Source organism: Vanessa atalanta, chromosome 6 (assembly GCF_905147765.1).
Source record: "Vanessa atalanta chromosome 6, ilVanAtal1.2, whole genome shotgun sequence".
Lineage (NCBI taxonomy): Eukaryota > Metazoa > Arthropoda > Insecta > Lepidoptera > Nymphalidae > Vanessa > Vanessa atalanta.
In genome coordinates this window covers 5,207,407-5,222,814 of record NC_061876.1, presented here as the reverse complement: position 1 = coordinate 5,222,814, position 15,408 = coordinate 5,207,407, and the positions used below count along the sequence as shown (strand labels likewise).

The window sequence follows — 15,408 nt, the reverse complement described above, 5'->3', positions numbered from 1 at the left end:
GGGGCACCACCCACGGAACTTCGCATCCGCCTCATGGACGACTCTGATGAGACACCGATCTTATCAATGCGTCCTCAACTAACAAGATCAATATTGGTAGATCGCAAGTGCTCTGATTTTTTTGGCACTGACAAATGTCAGACTAAGTATAGTTTGCAAACGCCATCGTGTCAAATTTGTGAACTAACGTTAGTAAATAAAGAATCTATCGTCCATATACAAAGCTGTATTTGCATTTATCTTAACAGATCCGTTTTATATGTAGACGTAATTATTCAAAGTATTTAAAATGAGACATAAGACTAAAAAGAACACAAATTATCAAGTGGAATTTAGCAAAAAGTTCATAGTAGTCGAAAATGTAAATTTTCGTTTGAAAATATTTATATATTGACTGTTAATATTTGCATTATAATATTTGAAATAATTATTTGTGAAATAATCGCATGTGTAAAACTTAAGCAAGTGAAGGGAGAGTCAATAATAATTCCGTCGTGATGAGTCAAAGACCTTTCAATGTCAGCAAGAGACGTCGGCGGATCATCGATATCGATGTGTAATTAAAGAAATATGAATTGGATATCTTTAATGTCCAAATATGTGGTTATAATTATCGATATGTAAGCGCCAGACTCTATTCACATGGTGATTCATTTGTGATAGTTATTTATGACGAAACATTTCACTAGTAATTTATTGCTCTTTTAAAAAATTGTTGTCATGAACTTTTTCCTTAAGTTGAAATAAATAAAAAAAAAAAACGGCGATATGTTAAAATGACGATTCCTTAATAATCTATTTTTTATTTTGTTTATAAATTACATATAAATCATAAGCAATAAACATTAGCCTTCGACGTCGGACAGAGCGTCGGCGTCTTTAATTTCTTTGCGGAACATAAAGAGTTATTTACAATTTCTCGTTTATTGAAATCTGTGAATGAGTCAGCGTGTTCAATTCAGTGACTTAATTTGCTTGCATTCGACACGCGTACGTTACCGTTGTGCGATGGTTTACTAAAATCTTGAGTAAACATTAAATGGTTTTACCATAATTTTTCATAAATAAGAATCAAGACTAAACAATTATATTTTCACCCGCGGCTTCGATCGCGTTTTAGGGGTTGCTTGTCATGTGTTAGGCAAAAAAGTATACTATGTCTTTCGTTGGAATTCAAGTTTGCCTCATGCCAAATTTCGTCAAATTCGGTTCATTTGCTTGGCAGTGAAAGAGCGACAGACAGACAGATAGAGTTACTTTCACATTTATAATACTAGAGGTATCTAGTTTATTAAATAATGAGACCATATGTACAATGTTTAAAACATTACATAAAAATATATTTTAAGTCTTGACGTGTAAATCATCATAAGTATAGTTTTAAGAGGCTATTGTCTACACATCTTCGTCTCTGTGTCGAAGGACACGGTTCGTCTCCCACACGTATCAGATGCTTGGAGGAGTTGTATAGGTCAAAACTCTGAACAAGAAATATAACAAAAATAGCATGTGTGTAAAACAGCTGCTTATATTATTTATATAACCTATTATTTTAATGAATAGAAAAAATACCATTTAATGACTAAGCAGACAATTAAAAAAAATCGAAAATAGAAATGATGTGTCTTCCGTGTTCTAAGTTTATTCATTGTTTTTTTTTATATCTATATATTTATGAATATATCTCGTTGTCCATGTGTACTTTAATACATAAAGTCTATATGCTTTGTCGAAACCCTAAATCCATTTTAAGTCGTTCTTATCAGTTAGACGACGAAGTGTGCGAAGGCTTTAGAGTTAAAACTCGTGTTGCAAATTTTTTAAGTCAATGATTGGATTATTCACTGCGTGGCTTTAATAAGAATTTATTAAAATAATTTATTGACCGAGCTATTATAGTTGAGCCGAAGCTAATGAAGCTACGATTATAAATTTATAGAGTAGGTTATTCACCGGCGAACGCAACCGTTAAAAACGGATTTTTAAAATATCTATTTCAAATGTATATTTCATATAATTTGAATAGTTCTTCAATCACTTGAGTAAATATATATTCAGTAAATAAACTATAATTATGTATTGTAATGTAGTCTAGATTACACATTAACATACGATGTCACTCTATTTAATATGTGTAGGAAAACAAGATATGTTATATGTTGTTATTGTTGCAATTATATGACTCAGTATGCAATGCAATACTTCTGAAATGTAGCATACAATTCTCAGACAGTATGACTAAAATGTATGAGTCGTCCCATTCATGAATCCACCAAGTTCAGCGGTCACCAATGTTTACAAACTTTTATGATTATCAAAAGTGTCATCGTTGATAACACGTATTACGCCTGAATTTTATACATAATCTACGATAAGACGTTGTTTATGTAATGCTAGAAATATTTAGGTATACCGCTATTTATTTACAATTTTATAGGTCATGTATATTTTTATTTTTTTAAAGGATATATGTACGAACAGAAGGGCCTGTTGGTAAGTGGGCACCACCGCCTTTAGACTTTGGGTCTGTACGATATATTAACCATTCCTTACATCGCCGATGCGCCACCAACCTTGGGAGCTAAGATTTAATGTCCCTTGTGTCTTACAGTGGCTCACTCATCCTTCACTCAAACCGGAACTCAGCAATACTGAGTATTGCTGATTGGCGGTAGAATATATGATGAGCGGGTGGTACCTACCCAGACAGGCTCACACTTAGCTCTACCACTAAGTAATAAAATTAAGTGAATCATTATGTCGTTACATCCTTTCTGTTATATAAAAAAGTATTACTATTATATTTATAAAAAGTTTTTTTTTTTATAATTTAGTATACTCTATAATGTCGATGGTTTTGAATGCGTATAGATCCATTATGTAGAGCGATTTTCGTATTACTTAATATATGTCAGCTTTTTTAGCATCATTCGTGTGAAGCGGCTTACTTTAATATTAAAATTTGGAAAGCTATGTGTAAAATTATGATTGTTGTTATACTGGACACGAACCCTAACGGATCGTGTTAAAGTTGGACATAGAGATTGTCTGGAGTGTGGATAAAGACTATTTAGGAGCTTTTTGGGCAAAATTGTTTATGACATACGCAGTCACGGGGAACAGGTTATATAGAATACTTTTACACACAGATCATTGTTTTTATTCGTGACTATAGTAAGAGTAAATATTTGAGAAATAAATTCAACTATATGGAATTACCTAAACTATTATTAGCTAATTTTACAATTAGCTAATAATAGTTTAGGTTTAACTTCTCAGACCGTTATATTTCGTATTTCATAAATATAATCCAGGCTAATACATAATATATGTATATAGATTATTATAACCGAAAGTGTATTTTTTGTTTTGTAGTTCTTCACGCGGCAACGAATGTGTACGAAACGAAATGCAATCTGTGTGATTTTTTTACATAGAGATACTTTATAGATAGATAGAGCGATTATATTTTTTATTTTATTTAAATGCATATGAAATAATCCGCGTGTTGAAGATTATTTTATATTAATTTTATTGAAAGCTATTAAGAATGCATTAAGTAACTCGTGGCCGATGATTCGCGTACTTTTAAACGCGCAAAAGGTATGCGCTATGGTGATTCATCATTCATTCACGTGGTCGCTTATCACCACACAAGCATAGTACAATATTACGGCAGTGTTCAGTAGATGTTACCTGCGCGTGCGCCGACTACAACAACCATGACTCACACATCCTGTTCCACCTTCGCGGCACTTTCACGAATTTAATATTCAATAGGTTTGTGACCGATATTGATTTGATGATAGGAAAATGTTTCCTTATTTTGATTTTAAAAATAAAACTGCATCTGTGCAGTTTTGTTGATAGATTAAATAAACGATATCAAATGTATGTTTTTTTTAATATCGTTAAAAAATTACAAACAAAGGATTTTAGCATTTTATAAGATTTTATTTAATTTCACGTGGTAGTGTTGTTATTTTTGTGTTTGTCAAAAGAGTATTGGAATTTCAAGCCGATTTCAACGGTTGAGCTAAAAATTTTCAAACAAACTGCTGATTACTAGATTTAACTCGTTTTACTATTAGGATGAAATAAAAGCTAGTTTTTTTTTCAAGTTTTTTTTTTAATTGGAAGTTATTTAAATACTAGATCACTACCGTCACCCGAACGGATATTCGCATAACCTGTTCAATTTCTAACATGAGTCATGTAACTTGTTTCACGATTAAATCATTTTTTTTTTCATCTTTTTTAATCGAACAAAATAGATATATGATGAAGTCATCCAATTAGCTTAATATTTAAAAATTTAAATAAATGTCTGACTTGACACAAATGTACCGATATGTCATTTGATTGTCTGCAATTGGTTCTTCCTATTATTATTTAATACAGATAAAAAAATATGTTTGTTAATAAACGTCGTTTTGATCGCGAATCGATATGAATTAATATTAATAACAATATAAGTTATAAATAAACACAGATTGATTAAAAATTAGATTAGTTGATAATAATACTATTTGTATTAATAAATATTTAATAGAGATTATTAATAAGTCAACTAAATGCGATATTAGTGGTCGAAATTTGACCATTATAATTAAGACAAATTTGAAAAGATACATATGTTTGAATTTTCATGTTACGAACATTTTTTAACCTAGTTAAAAATAAAATGCTTGAAAAATAAAATGTACTTAATTATCTTTGCCTATTTATGATTGTAATAAGTATTGTCGTAATTTACTGCCTCAATGGTTTGGCGGCTAGCCTAAAATGTTTTGAATACCGGTCCTATAAAAAAATACTTGGTTCTTTTATGAAAGTCGCAGTAGATTATAGAGTTGATAAGATGGCCGCGTTACGCTCCTGTGATTCGCAGAGTACATATAGCCTTTCTGCGTTTAATCTCCGACCGTGTCGTAAGTCTAATCCTCGCTGTTATAATACGACCGGACCACCAGTATATCACTTGTGCAATACAATATACTTGCGCTGAAGGTCTTGTGTTTGAGATTAAAAGCCGTGGCTGAAATACGGTAAGAATAAGGATACAGTATTATGTCATTTCGAAACTGCCCATTTGACAATATCTTATTTCCTTTTTAAAATTCACTATCGTATAACAAAACCCTAGTATTTGCGGAGATTAAACATCGGAAGCGACATAATATCTGTGATGACATTATTTACTTTAAGTTTTAGATAGTTATGTACTTAAAAACCAAGATAGCTGACAACGTTCGAGCGGAAAAGAGTCTTAAGTGTTATTAAAACCATGTGGAATTTATTATGCAACCACAATTGATTATATGACGTTATAAAAATTCACATTACAGAAATTAGGTTATAATATTAGCATTACACAGCGATGAATATAAACAGCATGGGGAAAACCAGACATTTATCTATTTACATAATAATCGTTCTATACAATATTAAACAATGTCTTTGTATGTGTCGATTTAACGACGAACTAAACATGTTGCGAAAAACTATTATACATTATTGTAATGTCTGATGTCGGGCAATCATGTTCGTAGACACATACACTAAGTGCAAATATAGTTTAAGTAACAAGTTGTCACTCGCGGCATCGTTCGTATTTTAGAGGTTGGTCGTTAGGTGTATTTCATTTTTGGTTTCGCCGTGAAACAACAGACAATACAGATAGACAGACACAGTTACTTTCGTATTTATAATATTAGTATAGATAAGTAATTACTCTGTCATATTTATTTTGCATATTTAAAATACTATTACATGATGTTATAATTAATTTTAAAATAATGATGAATAACGATGATGATTGAATTGAGGCTATTCTCAAGGGAGACTATCACACTGCTGGTCATATTATAGCACACAAATGGGTTCCCTAATTTATAAATTTTCAATTTATATATGTTCATAACACGACCGGAAAGTGGGCAGACTAAGGGTCGCAGGCATGACATGCTTTCAGAGAGATAAGAGGGAAACTTGCAACTTTCGGGTTTTTTCTGTACAAAGAACTACAGGGAGCTATAGTTGTTTTCACAGAAAAACCCAATAACTTTTAGTAGCCCTACTTGAGTTTGACCTTGAGATCTACAGCCTTTTAGCTACTAAATCAACGAGTGCTTAGAATAGATCTTTCAGAATCATTTTCTCCTCTATTTGTCAAACGTTTTTTTTGGAATAATAGCAGAAAATAAATGTTCGAAATATACAAATTCAAATTGAATCATCCTCAAATTTTCAATAATGATTAATTGTCGTCGAATTCCGCCTACTGTATGAACTGTAGTCAATATAAATAAGTCCAGTGTCTCCTTTTTGTCAAATGACATTTGTAATTAGTTACGAATCTAACCAACAACGACGCGATTAATTATTTGCTTTTGCCAAGAAAGTAAAAATTTAATACTATTTAGAAACCGATTCTTTGTTAAAAGTTTAAGTATTACATTATATATTAATATTTAAAAAATATATCCTAGGTAGCCAAAATATTGTATAAAGGTGCTGTTTAGTCGTATACAATTTGGCGTTATGTTTTTTCTTTCATTAATATTAAACTGAAACAATGCATGAGTTTTTGTTTGTACAAATTATTTTTTTTTAATTAATATAACTCAAGTCGGTTTTCCTGTTTTAATTTTTTAAAGTGATCAATAGTTTTTTTATAACTTACGAAAGGTCACTAGTCTTCAATTATTTGAGGAACTGTATAAATTTGATCTGTTCTTTTTAATTATTGCAAGCATATTCATCTTTAGCGCACCTGCGAATTGGCTCTATGAGTTAAAGTTCCACATTTACAAGATTTCTTTTAAGTCATCTGGATACTTGATCATTCTATTTAAATTAGATCATCTATACGTGTTCTGAGATTGAATTGTATTTTGTGAATGACCATTGTAGAATAACAATTATAAAGCTTTCGGTATAGTTGTTTTATTTTTGACGTTTTGTAATATTTTGTATAAATTTCATCGTCTCACAGTCATCGTATAAAGTCTAGTATTACAAGTGTTTACAATAGATTTATAACCGTGTTCAACGTCAAATTCACAATGGGTGGCCAGATGTTTTAGTTCCGAGTGGTATTTTATAAACGATTCATCTTCTTGTTGTCTAACCATATTAACGTAAGTTGACGAGTCCAAATAATAAGCTATAGGTTATTATATAATAAATAAAACATCGTTAAATGATTTTTAGTGTTGTTTAAAGTATTATCGATTATAGTGGACCAACATTTGTTGCTAAATAAAAATGAATTGCATTAATTCTTTCTAACGGTTTAATTTAAAACGAACGTTTCAAACGTCAACGTTAATCAAGATTACTTTACTGATTTTTTTGCTTACGTTTTATATTATTGAACAAATTCCTTAAACACGTGAAGATAGCTCTTCGACTTCTTAAAAAAAAAAAAAAACTGTAGCTTTATTAGATTGAAAGTCTAGTAAGTTTAATTGGTTGAATTATCTTTCGAAATTTAAAAACACTACATAGTTGCTCCTTTTTCAGATGACGGTTACTAAAATCGAAACGCACGAAACCCGTTATAACGCGGTAGTCACATTGCAAATTAGTAATTTTTAATAAATGACTTTTCGCGATATCAAATTGTCCAGCTCGTACGATAAAGATGCTCAATTACATGGTTAACATTACAATTTGATAAAGTAGTCTATACTTCTATAATCCTGCATTCTATATTAAAGTACACGGTTCCATGCAAATTTTAATAATACAAGCAATTATAACTATACTTGAAATTAGCCTTTGTATGCAGATTAGGCTAAATTGAGTACGTTGCTGTGTTTTGTGGTTAGTCGGCTAACTGACAAAGCGGCTATGATTCATTTGTTATTTTAACCAATACGTACGAATATTTTGCGAACCTTATCAGTGAGACATGCATTTAGTGGCGCTCTCAGAAAGCTTGTAATTGTAAATATCATGCATATATTATAAAGAGGAATATTTTGTGTGTCAAATCAAAAGTTGTCAGTATTATGGTTTGTTGAAAACGTAGCTTTACGATAGAGATAATTTACCTCACTTGTCAAATGTTGATTGTGTTGTTTTTGAGAAAGATTATCTATACTAATATTAAAAAGCGAAAGTAAGTTTGTCTTACTGCTGTTCTTTTCATTGAACCGAATTTGATGAAATTTGGTAGAAAAGAAGATTAAACTCCAAGAAAGAAAATAGGCTATTTTGCCTAAAACGTGACGACTAATCCCTAAAACGCAAGCGAAGACGCGGGCGACGACTAGTAAACAATATAACAGTACGAGCGCGGAACTGAGCGGAGTAGTGAGATGACGGAGATGTTTAACGCGCGAAGCAGATACTAATGTTATGTATTAGGTATTTTATTACAGATCGTAAAGGAAAAACAATATTTTAAAACAATTGCTCCTTCGGTAATTCATTTAAATATTAATTTGTTTATACGGGTATTATAATATCAGAAATATTAAATATTCATTTTGTAAAACATATTTGAAGTTTACGCCTCTTTGCCTTGTGTTATCAGTGTAAATGTAGATGTGATTAGAAAATATGATAACTAGAGCTGTGTTTTCAAATGTTTACTTAGAATGCGAAACAATAAGTCTCATGTAAAAATATGTATAGAATATTCTCGTGGACTTAAATTTAAAACGTCAAATGCAATTTTAGAAACGAATAATAAGATCGAATAATTAAGTCGAGTTCAAAACGAATTCGAGTAAGCAATTTAATAATACTACATTACTATTCTGTAAGAACTGACTTCACTTCACTCGTGAAAAGATGAAACGTATTGCGGGTATTCTATATTTATTACAAGCACCAGTTCTTCCGTGGTCAGTTTTGAATTTGTCATTTATAGAATCGCTCTACTAATAGCGATTCAGTGTCTCGAAAGCTAAACAAAACTAACTTCTTCAGATTTATAAATCTGACAAATCACGGATCAATCATCATGACAATCATCGGTCACCAATTGTATCATCGGCTAATATTTCTATTAATTAACTTTTTAATCTACCCTCCACCGAAATTTAAACGGTCAAGTTCATACCCATCGTGAAGTTTTTGTTGTCTTTCCCGGTGAAACGAGGGACTCTTCTGAACGTACCTGAAATATTAAGAAACCATTTAATTCATTTTAAAACATAATGTATATATAAATACGGAACAGTTAAATGATGAATGAATTGATAGTAATTTCATTACTGAATACTTGTAAAATATTATTAACAAGAAATTCGCGCGATGATTGTATTAACAGCTTGTTAACGTCTCATTGCTTGGCTAAGGTCTTTTCACACATTTGACGAGAAGGTTCTAGAGTTTATTTCACTACGCTGTTTAAATACGGAACGGTGGATACACGTGGCATATCCACCACGTGCAGTTTTCCTCGCGATGTTTTCCTTCTCCGTTGAGCAATTTAAATATAATTAAGCACACGAATTCAGTTGTGCTTGCCCCGGGTATATTCACATAACCATTGAGCCATCTGGGACAAATGTAGTGGAGGCAAATAATTAGCATAGACCAAAGGACTTTGGCAAATTCCAATCTAAATAGATATTTATCACAAAAAAAAAATTCCAACACTCTTACTAAGATAATTGTTATCGTCTACGGTAAATTATATATGTACGAAGCGTTTGTATTATGCATATTATCCTAAGTACATAAAAAACTGAATAAAATTGATACGAATATCATAAGCCATCGATATCGGCGTCCGTATGTTATAACTCTATCAAGATCTACTAATATAAGTCCCGCCATTTTTAAAGATAAGACCAACGAGATAAAAAGATTAAGCCTGTTGTAAATAAATAAGAATATCATATTTCGACTGATATTTAACAATCACAATTTTGATTTATTTGTACTTTAATCTTATCTGGATAATTAAAAGATATATTGGGTAATTAAATTAATAACCACGCAATGATATCGATCTATATTTTAAGTGTATATAGACATTTATTTGATTTGCAATGTTTAGTTCAAATCTTGTAAGCCGTAATAGAACACCTCTTATCCTACAAAGTTGGAATTTTACAGGTTTATTTAAATTACGAATCAATGACAACCTATTTTTACGGTACGTATGTTCTGATTCTGCAACTAGGTTTTGTTTCAGGCGAAGGAACTCAACGGTAAAGCATCGACACAAAATTTTGTATATAAAATCTTCTAATAAATCTATACGTCTGTTTGTGTCGTCTGTGTATATATGTCTGTCTGTTGCTCTTTCACGGCCAAACCACTGAATCGAATTTGCTGAAATTTTGTATGGAGCAATCTTGATCTACAAGGAAGAACATGGACTTTTTTAAAGCTTAATACTTAAAACGCAAGCTAAGTGGCGGGCGACAACTAGTTATTTAGATCTTTATTACAAATACAGTTTCATACACTTTTGTTTCTTTAGCAAAAGTTTTACTCACAATACAATAATTGCCAATCTTTCGATATCTTACGCTATTGAACTAATTTAAAAGTGATCTTTGAAATCATCGTAAAATAGAATTTTAATACTTTGTTTATGTTATTATTAATTAAGTAAAAGATTTAACAATATACTAAGGTTGAGTCACAGCTTATGAATGATTGACTCATAGTTCATTTACCTTTCTGCTTATAGCTAAGTAATTCTTATGCCACAGGTTCTATTTCAGTGATCAGTACTATGTGAATGTTTATCGAGCGTCATTTACCGTATTCAACATAAACGCCTTAAAAGTCTCCCTAAAACAATTCAATATCAAAATATACTTGGTTAAAGTAACCTCTTCTAAACACTTTATATCAAAATTTATATCAAAATCTATGTAAAACTACCACAGGTTCTGCAATGAAGATTCTACCGAAAGGAACCGGAAGAAAGAATAATCGAACTTTTCGATCAATTAATAAAATGCCATGAATGTTTCTTTCATTTATTACATTTATTAATTTAAAAAGTTAAAAGTATCTGCAAAATTTTATTAAAGAACGTATACCTTACCAGGAAGGATTTATTGACTTTGCGTAGTCGGACACTTTTATTAACTAATATTAATATACGCCATTTTTAGTAATTATAATATGTGTTGTATAAAATGTTATGTTTTCTAAATTATTATTTTCAATCGCCTCTCAAAAAACTTATTTAAAATGATTATAACCGAGTTATTATAATATTAATATGACCATAAAATTGCCGTAAATATTGTTCGATGTCAAACTAGTACATCTATAATATGTAGTTTATAATTGAATAAGTTATCGTTTAAGGTTAATTATAAGATGTTTTATTAGATGTCTGCTAAAGGTTAACAAATGATATTAAGACGAACAATGTAACAAGCAATTGCAGCGCCAGCCCACATTACTGTCTAAACGCGCTTTAAATCGCCGACGGTCAATAATTTCGATCCAGTGCGAGCAATTTAATTCAGCTTAAGATGTCGCGTGGGCACATTGCATTGCTGCTCGTGAGTGCGTTATAAAACTTTATAAGTGTCGCGACAGTAGGCGGCCGGAAGAGTCGAGTGGCGAGTGTTAGTGGACTTCCTACTTAGACAGCTCGGAGTTCAACGGAAACGCTATTTTTGGCGCCCATCGTCGCTTCCTCGGAGGAAAGCTGCAGTTGAACAATACATGTAATACTATATCAGTTTTTTCTTTTATTTTATGAAACGATGCGATATATCGTACGGGGTATAAATTGTTTTTAATAAAGCTCAAACATACTTAGACATGTCGTTTTAATGCAATTTTAATAAAGAATCCTTAAATCTCTTTTTTTACGGTATGCGATGTTCATGTAAAATAGCGACGATTTTTAAAGTCCAATGAGTCAGGAAGGCGGCGAGAGCATTCCTTACCGCATTCCTTCCGCTGAGGGTCCAGAATTCCCATCATTGTGCCATCGTGGCACGTCGGGAATCCGGCAACCACTCAACGCCTCGTTGTAGGGCATACATATAATGTTCAGATATTTTTATCGTTCGAAAGTTTTCTTGATATCCTCTTTTCTTTATTTATTTGAATGTCTAGTGCTTTATTTCTTAATTACAATACAATTGTTAATTTATTATACAACCATTGTCAATAATCATGATATTAATTTAATTAGATTGTAAGAAGATTACATTTTCAACATTTTAAAAACATACATAAAAAGTTTTATATAAATTTTAATAACTTTTTATATCGTGGTATTTAGGATGGTTTTTTTTATTGAAATCGGACCCTCTTGTAATTGAATGAAATTTCAGACATTTGACTCGAGATGAGATTGATTACTATCATATTACAATCGAATTGAATGATGAATAAAGATTATATATATAAATATATCTCAATAATATATATAAGTGAATTGTGTTTTGAAAATATATGTATCATTACTTATATTATATTAATGAAGAAAGTACATAGTAGCAATTTTGTATTTTTCTAATTCAATGAATGTTATATTCTAATAATAGACAGCTTAAACTTGAATTTTGTTTTTTGTTAAGCATTACAAGGTTAGCCATGGCTTTAACAAGTTATGCTAATAAAAAAAAACGATCTTGTTCGATACAAAAAAATAACTACACTTTATAATACAGAGTACATAGAATTATTACCCAATTGAATATAATTATTCAATAATCTATTATAAAAATGGGTTAGATGAACGGAATCTAACTGGCCTAGTTTCAAAACTGCATTACTAAATGAAAATTCTCAGTAAAAAGCCATAATGCGATGTAGAGTGCGCGTCTGTTATCTCGACGCGGCGCTATCAAAGGGAATCGTAATTAAAACAATTTTACTCTTCTCATCTGCAATATAAAGGTTCAAATTCACTTGCTCATACAATTCCAGATGCAGGGACGGTTTTACCCTTTTAACCTAAATATCGATAAAGAATGCTCGCCTCGAAAATAGGGGACTTACGTGCAATATTAATTTGCGTTATAATTTGTGTTGAGTAGGTTATTGTGACTAATAATGAGTCGAAGGCAGATTTCCTAATATGATTGAGATAAAATAATGTATATATATATACATAAAATGTTTTTATTTGTACTTAGCTATTTTAAAATCTTAACAGGTAATCTTTGTTCATGCGTTTAGCTGAAGCCTCCAAATTCGCTGATAATTCTTAGAATTCAGCCAAGGTTGAAGGTGCGAATATTTCTGAAGTAGGTCGACAAAGTGGAACGACATCGCACTTCTGAATCATATGGTACACTAAACTGACAAATCGTTCTCGTCTTACCGTACACATTGTTGCCATACGTTTTATGTTTCATTTATAAAATATCGCTTTCGTTAAAAACCAATACAAACTAAAATAAAATCCATTTGTTATTTTAATTACTGAATTTTACTTAACATAAATAAAACTAAAACGTATAATTGCCGTTTCGATAAAAAAAAGAGAAGTAAAATATATTAATTAAATGCAAATTGGGGGAGTTATTAAGTCGTTGTCTACTTATAAGACAGATTGATGTATTTCATACGTAGCGACTAGCATTAATTAACTTCTTACTCGTTTGGCGGACGCTTGGGAATACCTCAGCTACTCATTATTGTATACCCTATTTGGTGTCTATGACTGATTCGTTATATACTCCTAAAACGTTACAGTTTAACAAATTTTTGTATTTATGTTCACGTATTGCTATTATTTTTTTCACCCACCTCGCTTAGTTTGAACACGATATTAAAACAACTTTAATTTTATGGAGGATAACGCCGCCAGCTGATGAATTATCTAAATTATTATGGTAACTAATTGCATTTCGTATTTGGACGATGTAATTAACTCATTTTATTATTCCATTTACAAGCACACCTACGTAAACATAAGACTCAATTAATAAATGTTTTCTATGGTAAATCGCCAGTTGTTTATGTACTTTTTTCGTAGGTACGGTAATCGAAATTCCGTTAACGTGCCACTTTTACCTTGATATCTTACCTTCTTTGGGAATAGAATTTTTGGTTTTCCCGTGTAAGCGGAATATGATGCCATGTTATCGACTTTCGTAACAACCATAATTCGGTAAAGAGCACTTAATCCGGCACGAGCAAACACTAGTTAAAACGAGAAATATGTAAAGTAAACGATTCGAGAATTTTCGTTGATCACGTGTATAAGGTTATAGTGACTCGTTAGTAATGTTTCGAGATTACGGTCCCTTTTGCCTACGTATTGAGATCACAAAGAAAGTTTCTTTTCGGTTGATTTTCGTCGCAATAAGCTTTTAATCCTTGGACGCTTTGTGTCCACGTCACCGACGTCGCGGCATTATTTGTACGCGCATCTAATATTTGTACAACTGTTTTATTCACAACCAGTTTAATAATAAATATTATTCGAGCACTCATCAAATTTGCAGTCACATTTTAGTATCGTCGCGGACTAAATACGAACGGCGCATACATCACACCACGCGCAAGTCTTTTTCCAAACTGATTTTTGGTCGGCTTCAACTGTTGCTTTTATCAATTCAACCGGCGCGTCCCTCCCTCCGTCATGTCTCTCGCTCACTCACAGTGCGTAACGGCTTTGAAGAAAAGCGATAGCGTCGTCGACGCGTCTCGTTCACGATATAAGTACGCCGATAGTGAATTCATATAACGACATATGTATGAGACATGTTCTGTATATTTAATATATTTATTGTATTTATATTTACCATAAAAGAGCCTGTAGAGCAGACGCCAATGTTTTACATATTATTAATTTATATTCTATTTCATTGTTGGTTATTAAGAGGCAATCAGTAATATTTGTGATCTTTAAAGAATAAACTTATTATTAAAAATTCAATGCAAAAATTGTTGTTAAACTTTAAATAATTATTGAATATTAAATAAAGGAAAAATATTATCTGTTTGCTTTTATTAACAGACAATACGCCTACGAAGTGACGTGTGGTAGATACGTGCTTATTATTGTGGTAGACTAATCCATCCATAGCACGACCTACTGTCATGAGGAAAAATTGTTTTATTTAGTATAAAATTAATTAACTAAATTATCATAGTTTAAAAATGTTATATAATGCATTAATTTTTTATTTTAAATAAGTAAATTCTTATTTAATGTTTTATTAAAAACGTTAAGTATCTTTTTAATCAATGTGGTATTAAATATTTTAAGATAAAGTTAATTTGGAATAAGAGTCATATTTGACTTCGAAATCGATATTCGAAGCGAATTAAATGCATCAGAATCACATACACAGTTATAATTCCGTCCTTTGTGAATAAGGGTAGGTGGTACCAGAAAGGAAAATCAAGATTTACAAGATGATTCACGAAGACCTAAGTAGCATTTCTTGTTTTTCAACGAATCTTTACTCACAAGTACCTACAGCTTTGAATAAAATGATTTAT

The 15,408-nt window shown here is 31.2% G+C and overlaps 1 protein-coding gene across 6 annotated transcripts in view; it reads right to left on the bottom strand.

Annotated features, from left to right (window-relative positions):
- LOC125064959 (NAD(+) hydrolase sarm1) overlaps positions 1-15,408 on the bottom strand; it is a 79,519-nt gene that overhangs the window by 18,428 nt on the left and 45,683 nt on the right. For 3 of the 6 annotated variants that reach the window (XM_047672301.1, XM_047672302.1, XM_047672305.1), the window contains one exon: positions 9,077-9,133. The exons of 1 other annotated variant lie outside the window; for it this stretch is intronic. In XM_047672301.1, the coding sequence (XP_047528257.1) occupies positions 9,077-9,133 (57 nt within the window). Of the gene's footprint in view, positions 1-9,076; positions 9,134-13,984; positions 14,467-15,408 lie in introns of those variants that run through there. 2 more of the 6 variants (XM_047672306.1, XM_047672307.1) reach the window with 2 other exon arrangements.